General features: G+C 46.3%; 1 protein-coding gene across 1 annotated transcript in view; it reads right to left on the minus strand.

The window, feature by feature from the left end:
* The window catches only part of LOC135907536 (uncharacterized), a 138,239-nt gene that overhangs the window by 22,009 nt on the left and 96,050 nt on the right, over nucleotides 1–20,180 (minus strand). Inside the window, exon 2 of the mRNA XM_065439223.2 lies at nucleotides 4,162–4,442. Coding sequence (XP_065295295.2) covers nucleotides 4,162–4,442 — 281 coding nt within the window. The remainder of the gene's footprint in view (nucleotides 1–4,161; nucleotides 4,443–20,180) is intronic.

Consider the following 20,180-nt stretch of genomic DNA (forward strand, 5'->3'; position numbering starts at 1 on the left):
CTTCTACCAGGGATCTGCACCAAACGCCTCATGGAGCTCTGCACGCACAACAGAATAAGCGAACTGATAGAGGCACACCTGGTGAACCAGAGGGAACGGTTAGCGCTCACGAAGCCGGGAACAGCCAACACCCTCTAGAGAACTTAAGGCCTTCTGGCTGTACCCTCTCCCCTTGAGCTATGGTACGCAAAAGAGGCGTACATAGAAGTTCCGTGCAGCGTGCTACGAAGCTACGAGCGGCGCTCCAGTGTTGAAAATGAGACGCGGAAGACTGAGTGGGCGACGGCGGCGATAACAATTCGATTAGTTCCGGGAACCTGCCGCTCCTTGGAAAGCTTCGGGCTTAGTAAAGTCCTGGCATGCTGTGACATGCTTCCGAGCGCACTTTTTTTTCTTGACGTGAACCGTACATGTAGTCTCAGCGCTTGGGCTGCGATTGCTGTTGTGTGTCCGGCAAGCCTTCATTGCCGCGGAATGTGGATTACGTTCATGCCAGGATATGCCTAATAAGTGCTGCGTGCCCAATACTGGAGCAATTACAAATCGGGGCCGAAAAGTCATGCGTTGATGTTTCCGCAAGATCAACGACAAAATATTGGGTGCCAATGCTAGGGCAAAGAATAGAAAAGCTAGAATTATGCGTAATGCGTATGGCAGCTGTTTCTTTATAAATAGCCGCACGGATGTTTTGTACCTTGTTGCTAAACTCATTTGAGGTATTGTAAACATGGGCACTGCAGTATCATATGTAATAATGCCTCGAAAGCGAAATTATTCGTTTAGAGCCTAATCTAAACTGGAATAAATTCATATGTCCGGAATGTGAAGAAGGGCACACCAGTGAAGTTGTCGTCAGATATGTGTTACGGTGCAGTGCTAACATTTTGTTGAAGAACTTTTGCGGTCGCATGAATGGCAAACTCTTTGACGCCGACGATAAATCAATGCCAAGAAGCCACTCTACAGAAGAGGGCAGCCCTTCAAAGGTTAGAGCACGGGTTCCCTACTGATACCTTATATCTAAGCTCCCTACGCTCGGTGCACAATCTCCATATCAAAGGCTTCTCCATACGATTCCAATGGGTGCCCTCGCACATAGGAATCATAGGCAACCAGATGGCGGACAGCCTCGCCCATAGAGCGCTGTCTGGGAATCCTTTGAGAAAAGTGCCTCAAGAGGACAAGAGACTCTTCAGAGAAGCGGTGCCGTGCCACTTCAGCTCTTTGTGGAGCTCACGTCACAAGCCATGTGTGACGAAGGGTCTCAAAAGAAAACAAGCCACTTTACTGCTCCACATTCGCACGGGCTCTGCTCGTACCCCTGCGTGGATGTATAAGACTGGCCTGGCGTGGTCTTCATTATGTTCAACGTGTGGTCTGTGCGGTGACATAGGACATTACCTTATGTGCTGTACTCTGTATAACGCGGCAAACAGCGTGTTATTCGAGTCCCTTAAGAAGACAGGAATTCCCCACATTTCTCTTCAGGACATTGTTTTCCCGCGCGGGAACCAGTTAGATAGGAAGGAGGTTTCTCGCCTTCTTTTAAATTACCTGCAGGACACGGATTTCGCCTCCACATGGTGACCTTAGGAGTGTCTATGTGTAGTTGTGAGGTCAGTGTCTGATTTATATGATTTATGTATTTTAAGTGTCGCTACGGTGGAGCAATTGCCGGCAGCTACTGCAAGGCTAATCCCACCAGTAGCCTACGACCACTCAACTCAACTCAACTCAGCACTGTGACTTTTCAATGTAAGCCATGCTCCCTGTCATCATTTACACGAAATTTGGTCTCAATTCTAAGGTTGAACCATTTCATTTCTTTATGGACAGGCTTTTTAATAATGCAGCTCGTGAATAGTTTGCATAAATAAAATAATGTTGGAACGCCTTTTGTTCTCTGCGGGCCATCTGCCCAGCTTTGCCTTTAAAAGAACAATAACTGCGCTCTGGTTAACGTTACCCATAAGGGTGCGATCTCTTCATTCAATCCGTATCCCGGTGTGCGCCGCCGGCCTCTTCTCCGTGACGTCACTCACCGAGCGCTCAGGACTCTTCTCCTCTAGGTGGTGTTAGAAGAGCTATCCTACGGCATCTAGGCCACGCTGTGCCAGTCAGAGAGGACGCGAAAGGGACGAATACCCCCGACTATTCGTCAGCATGCCCACGTCACACCGGCACGCAGAGTCGTGCATCCTGAACACAACAGAGGTCGCCGATGTGCCCGCGCGGAAGGATTACAAAAGAAGTACGCCAGCTCTCAGGACACGGTGTACACGGACGCGGCCAGGCACGGAGACGCCCACGCCGTCAGCGTCATGGACCACGCCCTCGGTGAGATCGCCGCGGCAACGATGCAGCGCATTGACACCACAGAAGCTGAAGAGGTGGCCATAGCCATAGCTATGGTCACCGACCCCCGTAGAAAACACATCACGATAATCACGGACTCGCACGAAGCACGTCATGACTGCACAGCTGGCAATATTTTCCGAAAGGCGATCTCCATATTAACTACCTCTACTGTTTCCTACTACAATACTAGTAGTATGGATGCCTGGACACGATTTTCTCACTGAGAACTTGAGGGCCCATGCCTCCCCTCGATCACACACTCATTGAGCCTCACAGCGAGACAACCACGACGAGGAGAGATCGGAACCAATTACAAAACAATTTCACGCCATTGTTCAACGCTTCAGGTTACAGCGCAGGAAATATCCCCCACAGCACGACTCCCTCACGCGCGCCGAAGCAGTTTTCTGGAGGCGGCTACAGGCGCCACCCACCGTATCATGCCATGTACTCCACACAATACCCGCAACAATGTCCAGATCGAAATGCCCCTGCCATGCTTTAACACGCCACTTGGGCGTGCCAGCTCGTGAGCGCCAACCCAATAATCCCACACCCAACCACACAGCAGTGGGAAGTCTCGCCGTCTAGCGTCAACTCTTCCAGCTCGATCGGGTCCAGAAAGCGCACCGGGCGGCCCTCGCTCATGGAGTCCTGGACTGAGGACTCCACCCCCACCCAGGGCCCTTCGAAGGGTCCTATAGTTCCCCTTTATTTTAATAAATATTTCCTTTCTCTCTCAGATGTCTCACCAAGGCCATAACTGATTCTCTTGCTTTTGCTGGGGACAAGCAGTCTCGGGGCAGACAATCTTGGAGTGCCTGCTGATTGGATCTTCCCACCATAAGGCGATTAAAGGCGCTGCTGAGGCTTCTGCCATCAAGCGACCTGCTTGAACGATGTGACACTCCTGCGTTCCTGTGTGTGCGCGTTTTTCCTTTTTTTTGGTTCTCCCACTCTTTCCGTGTGTGTGTGTATGTGCACTTATCTTTGTTTTCTTTTATCTTTCTGTCTCCCTTTACAGTTTCCGCCAGGCAGGGTAGCAAACTAGATATCTATCTTCCGCTTAATCTCCCCACATTTCTCCTCTCTTTTATCTCTTTCTCTGTCTCTGTTGGCTGGGGACGTCACTACCGCTAGACCCATCGTATTCGCGCTGATTGCGTTGGTTACAAGAATAACACACACGCATCAATAAACAGCAAAAAGAGGAGGACGAGGACGTTTTTCACGACAAACCGTGGAAAAAGGGCAGCAATGCGTCTGCCTGGAATTTCTCGTTTTTCGTTTTTCAGATATCGTACGCGTTCTCCTGTGTTTATTGTCCTCTTGTTCATTCCAAACCATTGTATTTGTGCCATCATTCCTATAGGAATAAACCTGTTGGAACTCACTGTGGTACGTAAAGGCCTTGGCGTTGCGTTGCTAAGCCCGAGAACGCGGGATCAAATCTTGGCCGCCGCGTCCGCATTTCGATGAGGGCGAAATGCAAAAACGCCCATGTGCCGTGGGTTGTATGCACGTTAAAGAACCCCTGGTGGTCGAAATTAATCCGGGCGTTGTCCCTGCGGCGCGCCTCATAGTATTTCCATGCTTCTGGCCCGTGAAGCCCTAGAATTTAATTCAAACTTGTCGGAAGCCAGCTGCTGTCCTAATCTTTCTCGATATATTTTCGTGCTGCTAATAGTAGATTTACTCCAAGATCTATTGTTGATCTCACTGCGCGTCTAAAGCTGCGGTCCACTCTCGAAAGGTTGTCACCAAAAACAATTATTGGCCGCACTTACGAGCCAATACACTCACCTGTTCGACAACGTATATCCTGTAAGACAGCAGCTGCCTCCTAAGAATCGGGTGCAGGTGCCTCAGGAGCAGGAGCAGGTGCAGGCGCCTATCCCGGTAGGGCACCACCAGGGCAACCCGGTGACGCGCGGCGCACTCCACCGGGCTCCACAGTCCACCAATGGGCGACGACGCGGGTGCGCCGTTTCCGGCGCCAGCCTTAGCGTTCTGCGATGCCTTGGCCGGCCGCTGCGTTTGTCGCCGCCTCGGCCGCAGATCGAGGTCAACTTGCACGCGACCCACTGCGAGGAAAAGAAGTTACAGAAGGTTTAGCAACTACAGTGCCTAACACAATTTCTTTTTTCATAGACAGTAGTCACAGTCACCAGTCTATCTTATATCCCACGCTGCAGTACGACCTTTCGCAACAATCTGCGAAAATCTAGATGCACGTCCTATGCCTGCAAATTCACTGATTTCGTCAGACCAGCACATCGTACACTCCGGCCTGCACGTTACTTTCCTTGGCGTCCACATTCGGCAACTGTAGTAGACCAACGGCTACCTGTCCTGCGCATTGCATGGCAGGCGCAATTTCAAGAAATAGCTTTCTCAGTAATTTATACCGGCGTCGTATGAAAAAAATATTGTTCCATGGATTCTATTTCTAGGTAGTACTGACAGAGGGGCGATATCGCCAGATCAGCCCTGCGCGAATATATGTTTAAGGGGGGCAGGGGACACGGCAGCGCAGTCTAATCATCGTTACTTCCGATAGCCTTGATGGACACCACTGGATTTTCCACGGAAATTGTAGGGGCTGAAATTTTGTCCACGCCGTTATTGTTTCAATGATATCTCTACGAATGGAAAATTTTTGACATCTAATCGCTGCTATGTGTGCCACTACTGGGAAAACCCGTATTATAGGTCAGCTCAGGGATGATCGCGGTAATGAATCGGCCATTTCGTTTAAATGTAGGTGACAGTGACTTGGTACCCACAATGCTTTTACAAGATTCAGCTGAGGAGGAACCAATATTAGGAATTTCATTAGGGCTGGTAACTTGGATGAAGCTGTAATTGAAGTACAGACGAAAAAGGAATCAGTTATAATACCTGAAGTTATTGCATTCCAAGGGAGTTTGAGTAGCGCTAGAATGATTGCCAAAAGCTTATCTTCAGAGACAGGAGTGAGATCTGGAAGTCTCAAAGACAGTTATCAGCCAAGAGAAAGCGAGAAAATGCCTACATCCGTTTTATCGTCATTCACGGAAGCGTCTGTGGCTATTATGTTGTTTGTTTGTACGTGTGCAATGCAATATTGCAACCGGTTATTTAAAACCCTGACTGACTGAAACGTAGTTTTTTTTTTCTTCTTTAGGGGAGGGGGATGTTTTCAAATTCAATCTTAATATTCTTATTTGAATCATATGATGGAAATGAGTCTCCAGTGTTCCCATTTAGACTATTTGCCCTTGTACAAAGACAATTTGTGGAGCGTGAAAAAGTGTCCAATGAGAAAAAGTAAAGAGTTTGGATCATTGATAAAGAAAGCTGTAAAATTGTATAAACGTTTGTATCGTTTATCGTACGCGTAGGCAGAAAAGTCGCCTCACGGCGGCTATTCCACTTGGGTGTTTGTTATTCACGCGATCTTGAGCATATCGAGGGAGCCGAGAGAATGCTATGAAATCAGCTCGAACCATGTTCTGTTATGTAGAACGCTTAGCGAAATGAACGCATGGAAATATTATTATTATTATTATTATTATTATTATTATTATTATTATTATTATTATTATTATTATTATTATTATTATTATTATTATTATTATTATTATTATTATTATTTAATGGAAACATACACACACTAAAGAAACAGGAGGAGGAGGGGGGGCAAGCTGACAACTGCCACCGAGAGGGGCACAACTCCTGCTTACTCTTTCGGGAGGAGGGAATGGAAAGAGGAGAAGATACGAAACAGAGAGATAGGAAAGAAAATACGAAATAAACAAATGACAGAGACACGGACAGATCAAAGTAGGAACACGGAAAAAATGTCTATAAACAGGAGGCCAAATCAGTTTTCTGCAGGCTGGTCACGTTGAGCAACACTCCCTCTCGGAAAGAAGCCATCACCAAGGGTCGTACACTTGGGTCCAAACAGTACATATTCCTTAATTAGCATTGCACGTTGTGTGACCAAATCGGGACAGTCCAATATAAGGTGTTCAAGTGTCTCGCAGGAGCCACAGTACGTGCACGACTGACTGTCCACGGGCCCTCGACGATAGAAACGTTCGCGCTCCAACACAGAGCCAACTCTTAATTTCACTAACGGAAATATGGAAAAACAGGAAGAACAAGGCAGACACGCTCGAAACAGGAAACAGTCCCAATATGCGCTTTCGAACTCCCGTGGGCCAAAATTAAATTATATGAGCGAGTGACATTCGTCAAGCGACGAGAGGTCGGGCGCAAGACTTGAGCGCCGCGTTCAAATTCCCTCGTCCACCGTTGTAATTGGATTTCTGGCTCCTCCGCCAACTTCGCGGCTTTAATCTCGGGCATTGATTGCGCCACGCACCAGAGCGCAGCGCGCAGCTCTGATCAAATTGAACTAGCGCGCATTCCTCGGCGTCGGGAGAGAGTCAGCACGCGAAATGTTTCAAGACCTCGTTGCCGAGCGCCGAGCTGGAACTCCGGGCCGCTTCGAAATGCGTTCCAACTTTGTGATGTTGGCGCAAACGCGAACATCACCGGGAGACTCTGATTGATTGTTCGCTGTCCTCAGCCGGTAGCTTCCGACGCCGTCAGACCTGGGCCCGCTTGGTCGAGCAAACTGTGCTCTGTAAAGCGGCAGAGTCAAATATGCACTTTATATGTTTTCACGTTTTATTTAAAACGAGAAGTCGAGATATTATCCACACTACGTCCCGATGCTAAACCATTGGAGAAAGAAAGAGTGAAGCCTTACTTAATTGGTGCTGAGGATATTTGCCTTGACATACGCCGGGCCAGCTTCTCTACGTGATTGTGTGTGTGTGTGTGTGTGTGCGTGTGTGTGTGCGTGCGTGCGTGCGTGCGTGCGTGTGTGTGTCACGCACACGCACACACACACAAACACACACACACACGCGCACACATGTGTGTCACGCACACGCGCGCACACACACACACGACGCCACGCGTCGTCGCAGCGCCACGACGCGCGGCGCTATATATAGACCGGCCACCGGCGTGGTCTGTCCACGTGACCTTTCGTACCACCATCGGCCACGCCACCGGGTTTCCCGCTTCGTGAGCCATATAATGCTGTCGCATTAATTGCAGAAAGGAAAAGGCTGCCTAAGGGTGAAGCCCTTGGTCCAGAGCTCCGCTGGCGCGGGCTGCTGGTCGGGTGATAGAGAGATACGGACCGCGCGCCGGCTTCCGAGAGTGAGAGCGAAGGTGACGTGGAGTCGCAGCGATGCCGTCTCCCCTCATGCAACATCTGGCACGGTAGCGCGGCAGAAGGTGTTTTCTTTCGCCCGCTCTGCTTTGTTGAGGCGCACTTGTGACATGGCCTGCTCGTGACTTGGCGTGCTCGTGACGTGACCTGTTCATGACGTGGCATCGCAGCCAATGGGAATTTAGGTGCCGTTTCGCTGCTACAGACACCGGCTTTGTTGCTCACTGGGCGATTTCATGCTTTCGCATCAATAAACAATCCTATAGTGGCCGCCCCGAGGAACATTACTGAGTCAGAAACATGACAAGCCGCTCCTTCAAAGCGTTTGCCAAATGAGTAAGGAATAGCAATACACAGTGATCCTGATTTATTTCATAAGTGGAAAGTTTGGACAGCTTGGAGTGCATGAATCGCCTCACTTCTAATACAAGTACCTATACTCTGCTTGCGCTGTTTAGACAAAGCGTAATGAGCTCCTAAAGCACTTGCATGTCCTCTGAAGCTGTGGACAAAGGTTCGTGACCTTCATCCAGTCACCGTCAACGATGTCCGCCAATACAGAGTTGCTGAGTCACGCAGGGCCGTCATGTACATCTATTTTAAACGGGCAGGCAACGGAGGCAGCTCAGGCAATGGCCGCGTTATCACATGATCACCCATGAGATCACCATGAAAAGGGTCTATCAGCACGCATACGGGCCTTCTGCGGGATAGCTTTTCTCATGCAGAAACTAGGAGCAACATTACAAATAGTAAGAAGGCTTTACTAAACAACTCTCTTAATATAGCAATAGATGTGACAATTGCTTTTAGCAGTCGCACAGGCCCTCTTTTCTTGCGTTCACATATCAGAATGACCTCGCATATAGCGAATTCTTTATTCAGTAGCATAGATTTGCTTTCGGCCACTCGAAAAGCTTTTTATTTTTTTGATAAGTTTTTCTCGTGCATGGTGTGATTTATTATAAGGAGGGCTTAGTATTCAATACTCTTCCGACTCTTCGACTTCCAATTGGAAAAGACCCGTCTCTGGTACAGACGAACAATGAGAAAACTGCTTCAACTCAACAAACAAAAGAAATCGCGTTTGACAGGGCCAGAGGCGACACCAAATGAAATTTTAAATTCAGCGGACTCCATCCTAAAACTCAGCGGGCTTACCCAGTCACTCCTTACTATTTCGGAATGCCATCAAATCCTTCTTTCTTTTATTTGTTTATTATCATTTTACTCAGAGCCCCACGTGTGAAACATTGTCTCAATACCCAGGAAAACTCACCGCGTTCCGACGCAATGTTTTGCTCTGCGACATGCCCCCCGAGACCGCTTTCATCTTCTCTACAAAGGCGCCGTTCGACAAACCAGTAGCAGAAAAAAGGCGATCTCCCCGTTTTTCTGTCGGACAGCGACGGATCCCTCTAATAACAAATGACAGAGTCCCACTTTCCTTGGAGTTAAGTTAACATTCCACACAGGCTTATAACACAAGGAAATCTCGCGGGAAATTGGTTCTCTTTCTCCTCACCTGATGCCGGTCCCATCCCGAATTTTGGTCGCTGCAGAGTGATGGCGGCTGGAAATTAAGCAGTGCCGCCTCGCTCATCGTAGCTTTATTCATTTGCGTCTTTAGATTAACTTTCTGCTTCTTGAGCTGACGTCTTGAAAGGCTTCGAAGTTTATTTCATGAGTTATTTGATGTCTGTCGGTGGGACTGTCTCTATGTAAAATGTATGTTACTCACGAAGACAGCCTTACAGAGTCGCTACCGTGCCGCTTGCGATAACTGTAAGAAGCGTGACCTTTGATTACGAACAGCAGAGCAAGTACTTGCACGGGAGGGGTGGACGAACACGCCATGTCCCGTAGCGAAACCGATAACCTGAAGTCATCTGTGCGTAGTGGTCCAAATAGGAAGATGATCACTTTCAGTCGACAACCATGTGTAAATAAATAATCTGAATACAAAACAGTCCGCTGAACCTTGTTAGGCCTGTACTGCTAAGCCTATTTCCCCCTTACTTCCCTATGTAAAACATCTTTAAGATCGTATCCTGGCGAGAAATGTATTAGGATTCATACTAAATAGAATATGTGGAACGGCTTCTGACTTTTTTTTTTTCAGTCGACTTGCACCTTCTTTTTTATTTCTCTGTAGTGCCGTTAAAGTCTAAAGTCATATACTGGCGGTAATGATTACGGGTGACATGATCATTAGTGGAGTCTCCGTGCTGCTCAGACAGCGGCGAACTTTGGCGCCAGTGACCAAATTTTTCTTAGTTTGTATATCTTAGTGCATAGTATCTGATTGACCTGCATGACTTTCCTTGCTTCTCTCTATCTCGCTCTCTTGGAGCGTAATGAATAAGAAGATTGTCGTTCATCGAGCGACAAATACCCTATGGACGACTACGCCTTAAGATGCAAAGTGCGCATGAAGGCCGACAGATGGAAACGCGTGGTGTGATGAAGCCTGGGTGAACCAGGGTAAGCTGGACGACGCTCTTATAGGTGGACATACTTTTCCACCTATAGAAACATTGGCTAGTCTGTCTGACGCACCATGCAATGGTTTATCCCATTTTTATCAAGTAGGTCAAGGTAGCAATAGTTACACTAGGTTTAACGGCGACAAGTCGGGAATTTTTCTGCCACTACGTATAAAGCATCATTGCGAATTAAGCGGGTTGCCGATTCCGTTGCACTAAGGACACAGAAGCCTATGTTTCAATTCCGTCGATATTCTCCACACTGTATAACGCCCTATTTATGTTCCTCTATTCCTGAAGTGGCCATAAGGCTTGCCGCGTCTACATGGCTATACATACGCCCGGGCGCTCACACAATCTCTTGTGTCCACTGATGTCTGAGCACGCCGATGCTCCATGTGCGAGAAAAAAACCATGGCAACGCGTAATCTCGGTGACATCAGCAGACTGGACAATGCGTCACGATAAGACGATATATATTTCGCTACTATTCAAACTTCTTATAGCACACAAACTTTTCTTTTTTTACCATCTCTCGCCAATCTCCTACTGAAACCTCTAACGAGACTTCTTTTATCCCTGCCACGACGTTGATTCAAGGAGAAATATTTAAAGTAGCCAAGCTCATCCAAAACTGGCCGATAACAGCACTAGAACTGATCTAAAGCGGCTGCGGTATCGCTGCGCACCATTTCGCAAACTGCAATTTCCTGGCATATTTCCCTTTTCCATCACAACTGCAGCTCCGCATAATACATGCTATCTAATTTACGCTTCACCGTTCCTTTATGCGTGATCTCGTGGTAATATAGTTCATTAGCAAATGTCTTACGTTCTTTTTTGTTTGTTTGTTTGTTTGTTTGTTTTTCCACTCCACCATCGGGATGGCCACACCATGCAAACTTCTTTGCGCCACCCTTTTTCTTTCTTTTTCCTCCTTTCCTTTTATCCTCGCCTCCATTCCGCCATCTCCCGTGACTGAGGCGTACAACGTCGAGTGAGACAGTTATCTAGGTTTCCTTCCTCTTAAAGCCGCATCCAACTCCTCCTTACAAACTGCAATTCAAGGTCTCTATGAAAAATCACGTCACCAATAGTTCTCATTTATTTACTTGAGCCCATTTCATATTGTTGCACTAAAGATGGCGCGAGGCAGCTTGGAAGTGTTCATCGAGCGCGTATCGTTCTCGTTCACTCCCGCTGTTTCTCAGAATCAAAAGATTCTGTGCCCCTATTATTTATTTTTATTTTTTTTATTTTTTTAACAGTTCACCTCGTGCAAAATCCTTGTGCAAGGTAATTTTAATGGGCAACCATTGGCAGAGAATGAGCTGCAGAACATACAGCAATGGGGGCGGCATACAATACAAAAACAAAAAGAAAGAGAAAAAGAGACGGCGATGGAAAATGCAAATAAAGAGGATAATTAATCCATCTAAGTTAAAAAAGAATTGCTTCGGGTGAAAATTACTGGTTAAAAAAATGCGTTAGAGTGTTGCCTTGCCTTGCTCCTGGATTTTGCTGCTCTCGAGGCGCTTTCTGGCGAACAGCCTCAATTTCGTTAATACCCCTCTCTTAGGGAGAAGTTGCGCCTCCGCTAAGCCGAGCCTATATATTTTCCTACGCCGGCTTCGTTACAGGCGGCTTAAGAGTGAACTCCTCTTGAAAGCCTTCCAAGATCAGAAGATTAATTTGCGCAGGGACCTTTCGAGCGCCCTAATTTGGTGCAGAAATAAAGAAAGTAAAAAAAAACTTTCTTCTCTTTTTTCTATATGAAGAAACAAAAACGAAAGAACTGTGATTTACAGGCAGCACGAGAACTCATTCCATTGGATTATCCACCCTGCATACATTGCTTCAGCGAGGGTCTTCTCATGGTGAGTGCAAGTTTTGCCAATTCCTTTCCCAAAGCGAAAGCTTCGAACAAGAAGAATTGCTATCTTTGTAACAGGGCTAAACGACGTGACAAGAAAGATAACACGAGAGCTTCTCCCAACTTAGTAACAATGTACAATCAGCTCAGTTTTTAACTCCTCTGCGACAAGAAGACGCCTGCTAAACGTGGGACTCGTGAACGTTGGATGCATAACAAATTTTGATTGCGCGTTCGTTTTACTATTTAAGATAGGCACTCCGAACGTTTCGTACAATACCCGCCGCGGTTGCTCAGTGGCTATGGTGTTAGGCTGCTGAGCGCGAGGTCACGCGATCAAATCCCGGCCACGGCGGCCGCATTTCGATGGGGGTGAAATGCGAAAACACCCGTGTACTTAGATTTAGGCGCACGTTAAAGAACCCCAGGTGGTCGAAATTTTCAGACTCCTCCACTACGGCGTGCCTCATAATCACAAAGTTGTTTTGGCACGTAAAACCTCATAATTTAATTTTAACGTTTCGTACAAAATTAAGTGCGCCGATATTAAAGGTCGGTTTTCCCCTAAAAAGTAGCACAAAACCCAACTCTTCAAGACAACTATAGTGCCGGCTATTGTGGCCTATCTCATCGCCTTTTACGTATGACACCTGTCGCAAAATAAAGATTGGCGAGTCGCGATTAACTGACGATATTCTGAATTCTTAAAAGCATCAAATTGGGGCGAAAGATTATTGGTTTATTTGTCTCCCAATCGAGCACGCTTTCTTTTTCTTGTTTTTTTTTCTTTTACCAATGTGATGACACTGATGGCCAAGTTGAGCGTATCATTATCATTATCATTATCATTATTATCATTATCATTGGGACAGCACCAGAAATGCTGTTGGCTGCATGCGCTGGCGCGTACGGTGCCGAGTCTCGCGAAATCTCGCGAAAGCGAAACCATCTCCAATCTCCAGTCAGGCGAGCCATCACGGGAGTGCAGGAGTACTTACGCCGCGTATTCCTCCACGTCAGAGCGTCCTCTGCTCATTCTCAAGGTCGGCATTCTCGAATTCAAGTCTCGAGTCCCAGTGGTAGTTATTATTTTGTAATTTCCACTTCAGTGTAACCTCGCTGGGAAACAGCACGTACAGCCGATTCCAACACGGCCTGCAAGACGAACGTTCGCAAGGGCATGCGCTAAATATCTCGGAGCCCATGCTTCAAAACGCCTCTTCTCTTTCTTCGCAACACATAAGCCGTGCACTCACGGAAAGTAAGGCACTTTCATGAAGGCACCCTAGTGGAATAAGAGTGCATAAATTAGTGTGACGCAGTGCGACAATAAGCCGATAAGAGCGTCAGTTTGGCTTCCATTTGGTAGCATGTGGACATTTGTACGCCCAGGCGACTAAGGTAGAAACTTCAATTGTTCTTCAGAAACGAATACTTGCGACCCCTTTCGAATGAGCCGGACTAAGGAAGCTAACTGGATGCATGTACGAAGCTTATTTCACATAGGAACGCTTTACCACTGACACGGCTATTAGGCCTGGCAAGCTCATTTTTCTCTCTGTTGCCAATTCTCTGGCCGATCGCGATAGCTAGCGATGCTCTCGGCGAGAAGCCGAACAACTAATCGAATTCAGCATCTGCTGCTGACGTCTGTAAGTTTGCTTTACTGAAGGCCTCTACAGAAATACCAGACACGGCCAGAGTGTTGGACCGAGAGTTTTGAGTGGACCTCGCACAAAGTTGAGGAGCGCCTTGTTATATCTACTGGATGCGCGCATTAAGCGCGGAACGCAGTGCTTGAGGGAGAAAAAAGGATTACAATTCTGGGGGCAGAAAGCTATTCGGTTTCTTGCCATCAAAAATAATGGCAAGAACCATTCAGAGATAATATTCAGCACACAAATAAATGAAAAGAGCCTTCGCTGTTTACAATAAACAGCTGACGAATTTTTTTTTTTTTTTTGTCAGCACTGAGGAACTTTTTTCACGCAGTTCTGTACCGACAGGCAATTGCACAAGATTTTTCCGCTAGAAATTTTAATTACCAGTGGTTGGTCGGCTTCTTGTCTAATGCATCACTAGCTAAATTGACTGCCCAGAGTATCGGCAACAGTCATTCAAATGCGCTTACCAAAAGGGTTGCAGTTCTTCATGGTTCAAATTAAGAAAGAGGAACTATAAGAAAAAAAACATCAAAACAGAGCACGCCTGTGAACATCCTGAAGCTATAAAAGGGAAATAAATACTAGCACGTACTCGAGTCCTCGATCAAACCAACAAAATAATATTTCAAAAAATTCTGTCAACAAGGTACACCCGTCCTAAGTTCCACAAATGCCGTACTTCAATTAGTGCCGCTCCTGCACCTTCAGTCTGCTACCTGTATGATTTTCTCCATTTCTTTCTGAAGGTGCGTGTGTTTCTGCGGCGCACAAGCCCTCCATCTGTCTTCTTCCATCATCTTCAGTGTTCTAGCCCCGGGGGCCTCTCGTCAAGAGCTTTTCCTCAATGTAACTTCGCGAAAGCAAAAATGCATCAGAGCTCTCGCTGCTTCAGCCAAACATCTTCTTGAGTCAGTTGCTTCATAACGAAGAAACGAAGAACTAAGTTCATGATCTAAATCTTTCGTTTTTCTCCTTCACTCACTCACTGCTTTCCGCTCCTAATGCGTCCATCCAGGAAATATAACAAGACGCTCCCACGCTTTGGGCAAGATCCACTCAAAGCTACCGGCCCAACACTCTTGCTGTGTCTGGTATTTTTGTAGAGGCCTTCAGCAAAGCAAACTTACAGACGCCAGGACCAGATGCGCACTTCGCTTATACCTCCTTGTTTTTTTGTTTTTGTGTTGTTTTATTTATTTATTTATTTTTGCAACAATATTTTCTTCGCTTCCATCGTCGGAAAGCTCACTCTCAGAGTCTATATTGAGAGGAATCTAGTTGCGTTTCGACGCGTGATTTACAAGGCGCGTCTGTTGTCAACAAAGGAGAAAGAAACATCAGAAGTGTGGCAAGAAAGAATCGGTACTTTTCGGGGGGGGGGGGGGGGGGGCCCACCACCTCCGTCATCATCATCATCATCATCATCATCATCATCATCATCATCATCGTCATGTTTTATGTCCACTGCAGGACGAAGACCTCTCCCTGCGATGTCCAATTACCCCTGTCCTGCGCCAACCGATTCCAACTAGCGCCCGCGAATTTCCTAATTTCATCGCTCCACACAGTGTTTTGTCGTCCTCGATTGGCTTTTCCTTCTGTTGGTACCCATCCTGTAACCCTAATGGCCCAACGGTTATCTAACCGGCACATTACATGACCTGCCCAGCTACATTTCTTCCTCTTCATGTCAATTAGAATATCGTCTATACCCGTTCGCTCTCTGATCCGAACCGCTCTCTTTCTCTCTCTTAACGTTATGCCCAGCAATCTTCGTTCGATCGCTCTTTGCGCGGTCCTTAACTTCCTCTCAAGTCTCTGCCCCATATGTCAGCTCTGGCAAAATGCACTGATTGCATGCACACCTTACTTTTCAATAATAATGGTAAGTTTCCAGTCAGGAGCTGGCAATGTCTGCCGTATGCGATCCAACTTATTTTTATTCTTCTGTGAATTTCCTTCTCATGATCAGCGTTCCCTGTGATTAATTGACCAAGGTAAACGTACTCCTTCACAGTCTCTAGTGGCCGACTGGCGATCCTGATCTCTTGTTCCTTTGCCCGGCTATTTATCATTATCTTCATCTTCTGCATATTAATATTCAACCCCACTCTTACACTCTCTCCGTTAAGGTCTCCAATAATTTGTTGTAACTCGTCTGCATTGTTCTTGAATAGAACAATGTCATGAACAAACCGAAGGTTGCTGAGAGTTTTGCCGTCGATCTTTACTCCTAAGCCTTCCCAGTTTATTGGCTTGAATTCTTCTAAGCATGCAGTGAATAGCTTTGGAGAAATTGTGTCTCCCTGTATGACCCCTTTCTCTATAGGTATCTCCCTGCTTTTCTAGTGTAGAATTAAGGTAGCTGTAGAACCTCTGTAGATATTCTTACGCGAAGGATGAGTCAGTAAGACGAGAAACTATTTACATATAATATTTACAACAACGGTTGCAGCGAAGACCATTCAGATTCACACCGCGAGCCCAGTTTGTTCTTCCTCCTCTTTTCTGGAGTGATAGCGCCCAAGCGCCTCGTTCAAACAAACAAATAGCACACGCATGTGTCAATATTTTCCATGCTTATTACCTAAGTGTTCTGTACTCTTTGATTACGTAGTGCCTCTATGACTGCTGGTATCTCTACTGAATCAAATGCATTTTCGTAATCTATATAGGCCACATAGACAGGCTTATTGTACTCTGCAAATTTCGCGATAATCTGATTGATGACATGGATGTGATCCATTGTAAAGTATCTCTTCCGGAAGCCAGCCTGTTCCCTTGGTAGACAAGATCGAGTGTTGCCCTTATTCTATTGGATATTATTTTGCTAAATATTTTATATAATACTGGGAGCAAGCTAAGGGTCCTATAATTTTTCAATTCTTTAACGTTTCCTTTTTTGTGGATTAGTATAATGTCTGCATTCTTCCAGTTTTCTGGGGCCCTTGCAGTCGATAGACACTTCGTATAAAGAGCCGCCAGTTTTCCAAACAATATGTCGCCTCCATCTTTGATTAAATCGATAGTTGTACCACCTTCTCCTCCCACTCTTCATCGTTTCATGTCTCACCATGAAACCATGTTGCATGGCTCACCGCGAAAGGCTAAAAAACACCCACATAAGCACAGCAGAGAAGTGGCTACGTGAGGCGGTTCGACCGATAACTGTAAAAGCGTCGTTCAAAACAAGTAATTGTTCTCCGCTTCCGGCGGCGTTTTCTCTACTTCCTTTGTAAATAAAAAGATGTTGATCCATAAATATTTTCATAAACAACGGTTAACTTTTTTATTATTCGCTTTTGTTTGCAGTTTGGTTGTTGCCTTGGCTCTCTCCCTTAGTAGATCGCTTAATTTCTCAACTCCTTGCGATTTTTGTTTCCAGTTTCCAATTTGGCACGAAAAGTGCTATAGAATTAGGGAAAAACAGACGAGGTAACGGGCGACAGTCATCTTGCTTATGGGCTTAAGGGTTATTGCAAGGTTTCATGATGGACGTTCTTTCACATTATTTTATTTCCCACCTTATCTAAGCCATGTTACGTGTATATGGTTGCGGGCATCTGCCAGCGTCGCGGCGAGCCGTAACTCAAGGAAACAATGAAGCAAAGGGAAAAGCTAAACGCACTTGGCGTTTTCTCCGCAGCCGCAACTCGTTCCATGAGAGTACAGACCAGCTGAGTAACAGCCGCATCCCTCTCCTGGTCCCAGGATCAGCCTAAACAAAGAAGGGTGAACTAACAAAAGCAACATCTATGCGCGTGACGGTTGAATAGATGGTGACAACTGAACGCATCTCGAGTTAATCGCGCGGGTGCGGAATCTATGAGAAAACTGTCCTTCACATTACAAGAGATGCCGATAACTACCGCCATCTAAAAGGAGTGAAAAAGGCAGCATAATGCTGACCGATGAACAGCTGCCAAGTCGCAACATTGATCTGGCGGCGCTTCAGGAATGTGTGAGGAGTGGTGGCGTGGATGAGGAGGGGGGGGGGGGGAGGGGGGTTATGCCACTTGATTTCGGGGGGGGGCCCGGGCCCCCCCAGGCCCCCCCCTGGGTACGTGCCTGTGACGGCCACAATTAACTTTTCCCGGTTACTTTAGGTTTGGGTTACGCAGTTCGCGTGTATACATTAATATCGTGCCCACTCACCGCAGTCTTGTACGCTTGCCAAAGCTCACGTTATCAGACACGACGCCCGAAATATAAAACCAACTCCCGGTTCGCAATCGTGTACCAGCTTACTCGTGCGGGTGCATCATTCAGTGCTCCTTCTCCAATGTTTACTTGTCGATATGACAAACGCCTCTTTCACCCTTCGGAAAACTCGCAGAATAACTTATTTATCGAGCAGAGGATATCAACACGAAGTGACGTAGAATATTTTAGTTAAGCTGCATAGTTATTACCAAAGCCTGAACTGCTGTTTGCCGCAGTTCTTCAGTTAGAGTGTTGCGAAACACCATAAATTTTGTTTCAGGCTCTGGACACTCTGATAGGTCAATTATGCGTGGGCCTTAGAAAGCGCGAGATGGGGGGGGGGGGGAAGAGAGAGAGAGGTGGAGGGGTGGCTGACCTGTTGGTTGTCACATCAGCTATGGGTAAAATGAATAACCCCATGTCACCATGGCATAAGAATTGCGACAACATTCGCCTGATTCCTGAGATAAGAAAAAGAAAAGTTGAAGTTCTAGCAGAGCGAAATGATTAAAAGTAAAGTGAAAAACTTTGAGGTCAGCACGCTTTCCTTTTTCAGCCAGCTCTGCCACGTAGGGCACTTCTTTCCTTAGCAGTTGACAAATCGGGATGGCAAAGAAACACCGAAACAACGTTCCGTTTTGCAACACCGGTGGCGCGTTGGTTTCAAGTCTCCCTGCGACTTTGTTTGTTGCGACACAGCATGCTCGAAGAGGACTTTCGCAACTAGTGTAATTAAAGAATTCGTGTGCTCGCTCTTTCTCGACCCATTGCAGCGAGTTACCACAGGAGCCGGGTAAAAAGCTGGAGCAAGCATCAAACTCAAGAAGGAGTGTCAGTTTTTATACAAACGCTACCAAACGCATGCGAAACGCAGAAATTTATCGTGTATCTCTTCGAGTCAAGCGGAATACGGCTGTTTCTTTTTTTTTTTTAGTAAACCATAGACGGGCTTTTAAAACAATTCCAATTAATTTTGCTTCATATAAATGAAAGCAGTAAATTTCTAGGGAGACAAGGAAGGAAGCGAAAAAAGAGCGAGGTCAACCAGACGCCCTTGCGGTTTGCTACCCTGCACAGAAAAAGAGGCTATAAAGAAGTGTAGAGAGAGAAAGGAGGGAAGAGAGATAGAGCACTAGTTTTGCGCACAATTCGAGGTGCCCACCAAGTCTAGTGAGCATTTTCAGCCGACGATATAGGCTAAAATTTTCCGACTGAGGTCAAAAAATATCCCGAAATTTCATAATAATTGGAACGTCGAGTATTCAGCAATATGACTTCGCAGCAATAACACGTAGTGCAGTTGTAAAAATTGCATCTGTTACATAGGGTGCAAACTGAGCAGAATTATTATATCCAACACAACTAGAGAAAGCACCACTATTTTGTGAATCTCACCTTTCCGAAGCTCACGTAAAGGGCTTATGTCTTATACGAAAACTAGACACGGAATGGCACATTTGACCACTTTGAAAATCAGTTGAGTGGCAAGCTACAAATGTCAGGTTTCTGCTTTCATTTCAATATTGCATATTCGAGAAATTGAATCAGTTCGATTCAGTGTTAATTTTACGAAGTATGTAAGCTTTCTCTAATTAGTTGCGATATTGAACGATTTCCAAAAAAAAATTAGGGAGAACTAAAATGGGACTGCCTCCCAATGTGCTACATAAACAACGGCCCCCAAGGCACTAAACAAATGTTATAATTTTTGGTAACTATTCATCTGAACTGGCATTATTAGCGACGAAGTATGTCCGCCTCGCATGCGAGCTCCTCTGAAAGAACCCGACGTTCGCTGCGCTAACGATATTTTTATAAAACGTCTGTACGGTCTAAAAATAGAAAACGCCCGGTATATCCACAAATATATCTGCGGAGATACTGAGCGACCCAGCCGACAGCCTAGCCAGCCAAGCCAAACCGGAGAGCGTCAGCAAAAAAAGCTTCACTTTAAAGCCATCGGAAGGAGGAGGAGGAAAGAAAGAGAGGAGGCAGGGATGTTGTTGCAGAAAAGGCGGCCCCCGCTGGGTGAGCACTGTTAGGAACAGAACAGAGGGTGAAAAAAAACTAACATCGCTGCAAACTGGAAAGAAAAAAAAAGAAGAACGACGAATAGGCGAAGAAGAAGAACCCGTTAAGGCGAGAGGGTATATACATATGCGCATTTCTAATGCGTCTCCCATTATTTGCACAGACGGGTACGTCGCAGTCACGGAGGGTATATATATATATATATATGGGAGGATCACAGCGATGTGGGGAGGCGTAAAAGATATTGTCCATGCAGGGGGGAACGCGGCTGACGTTCACCGAGAGCTGAAGTCGCGCCGTTCCAAGTGGGAAGCCTTGAAAAGAGTGCA

This window comes from Dermacentor albipictus, chromosome 5 (assembly GCF_038994185.2).
Source record: "Dermacentor albipictus isolate Rhodes 1998 colony chromosome 5, USDA_Dalb.pri_finalv2, whole genome shotgun sequence".
NCBI lineage: Eukaryota > Metazoa > Arthropoda > Arachnida > Ixodida > Ixodidae > Dermacentor > Dermacentor albipictus.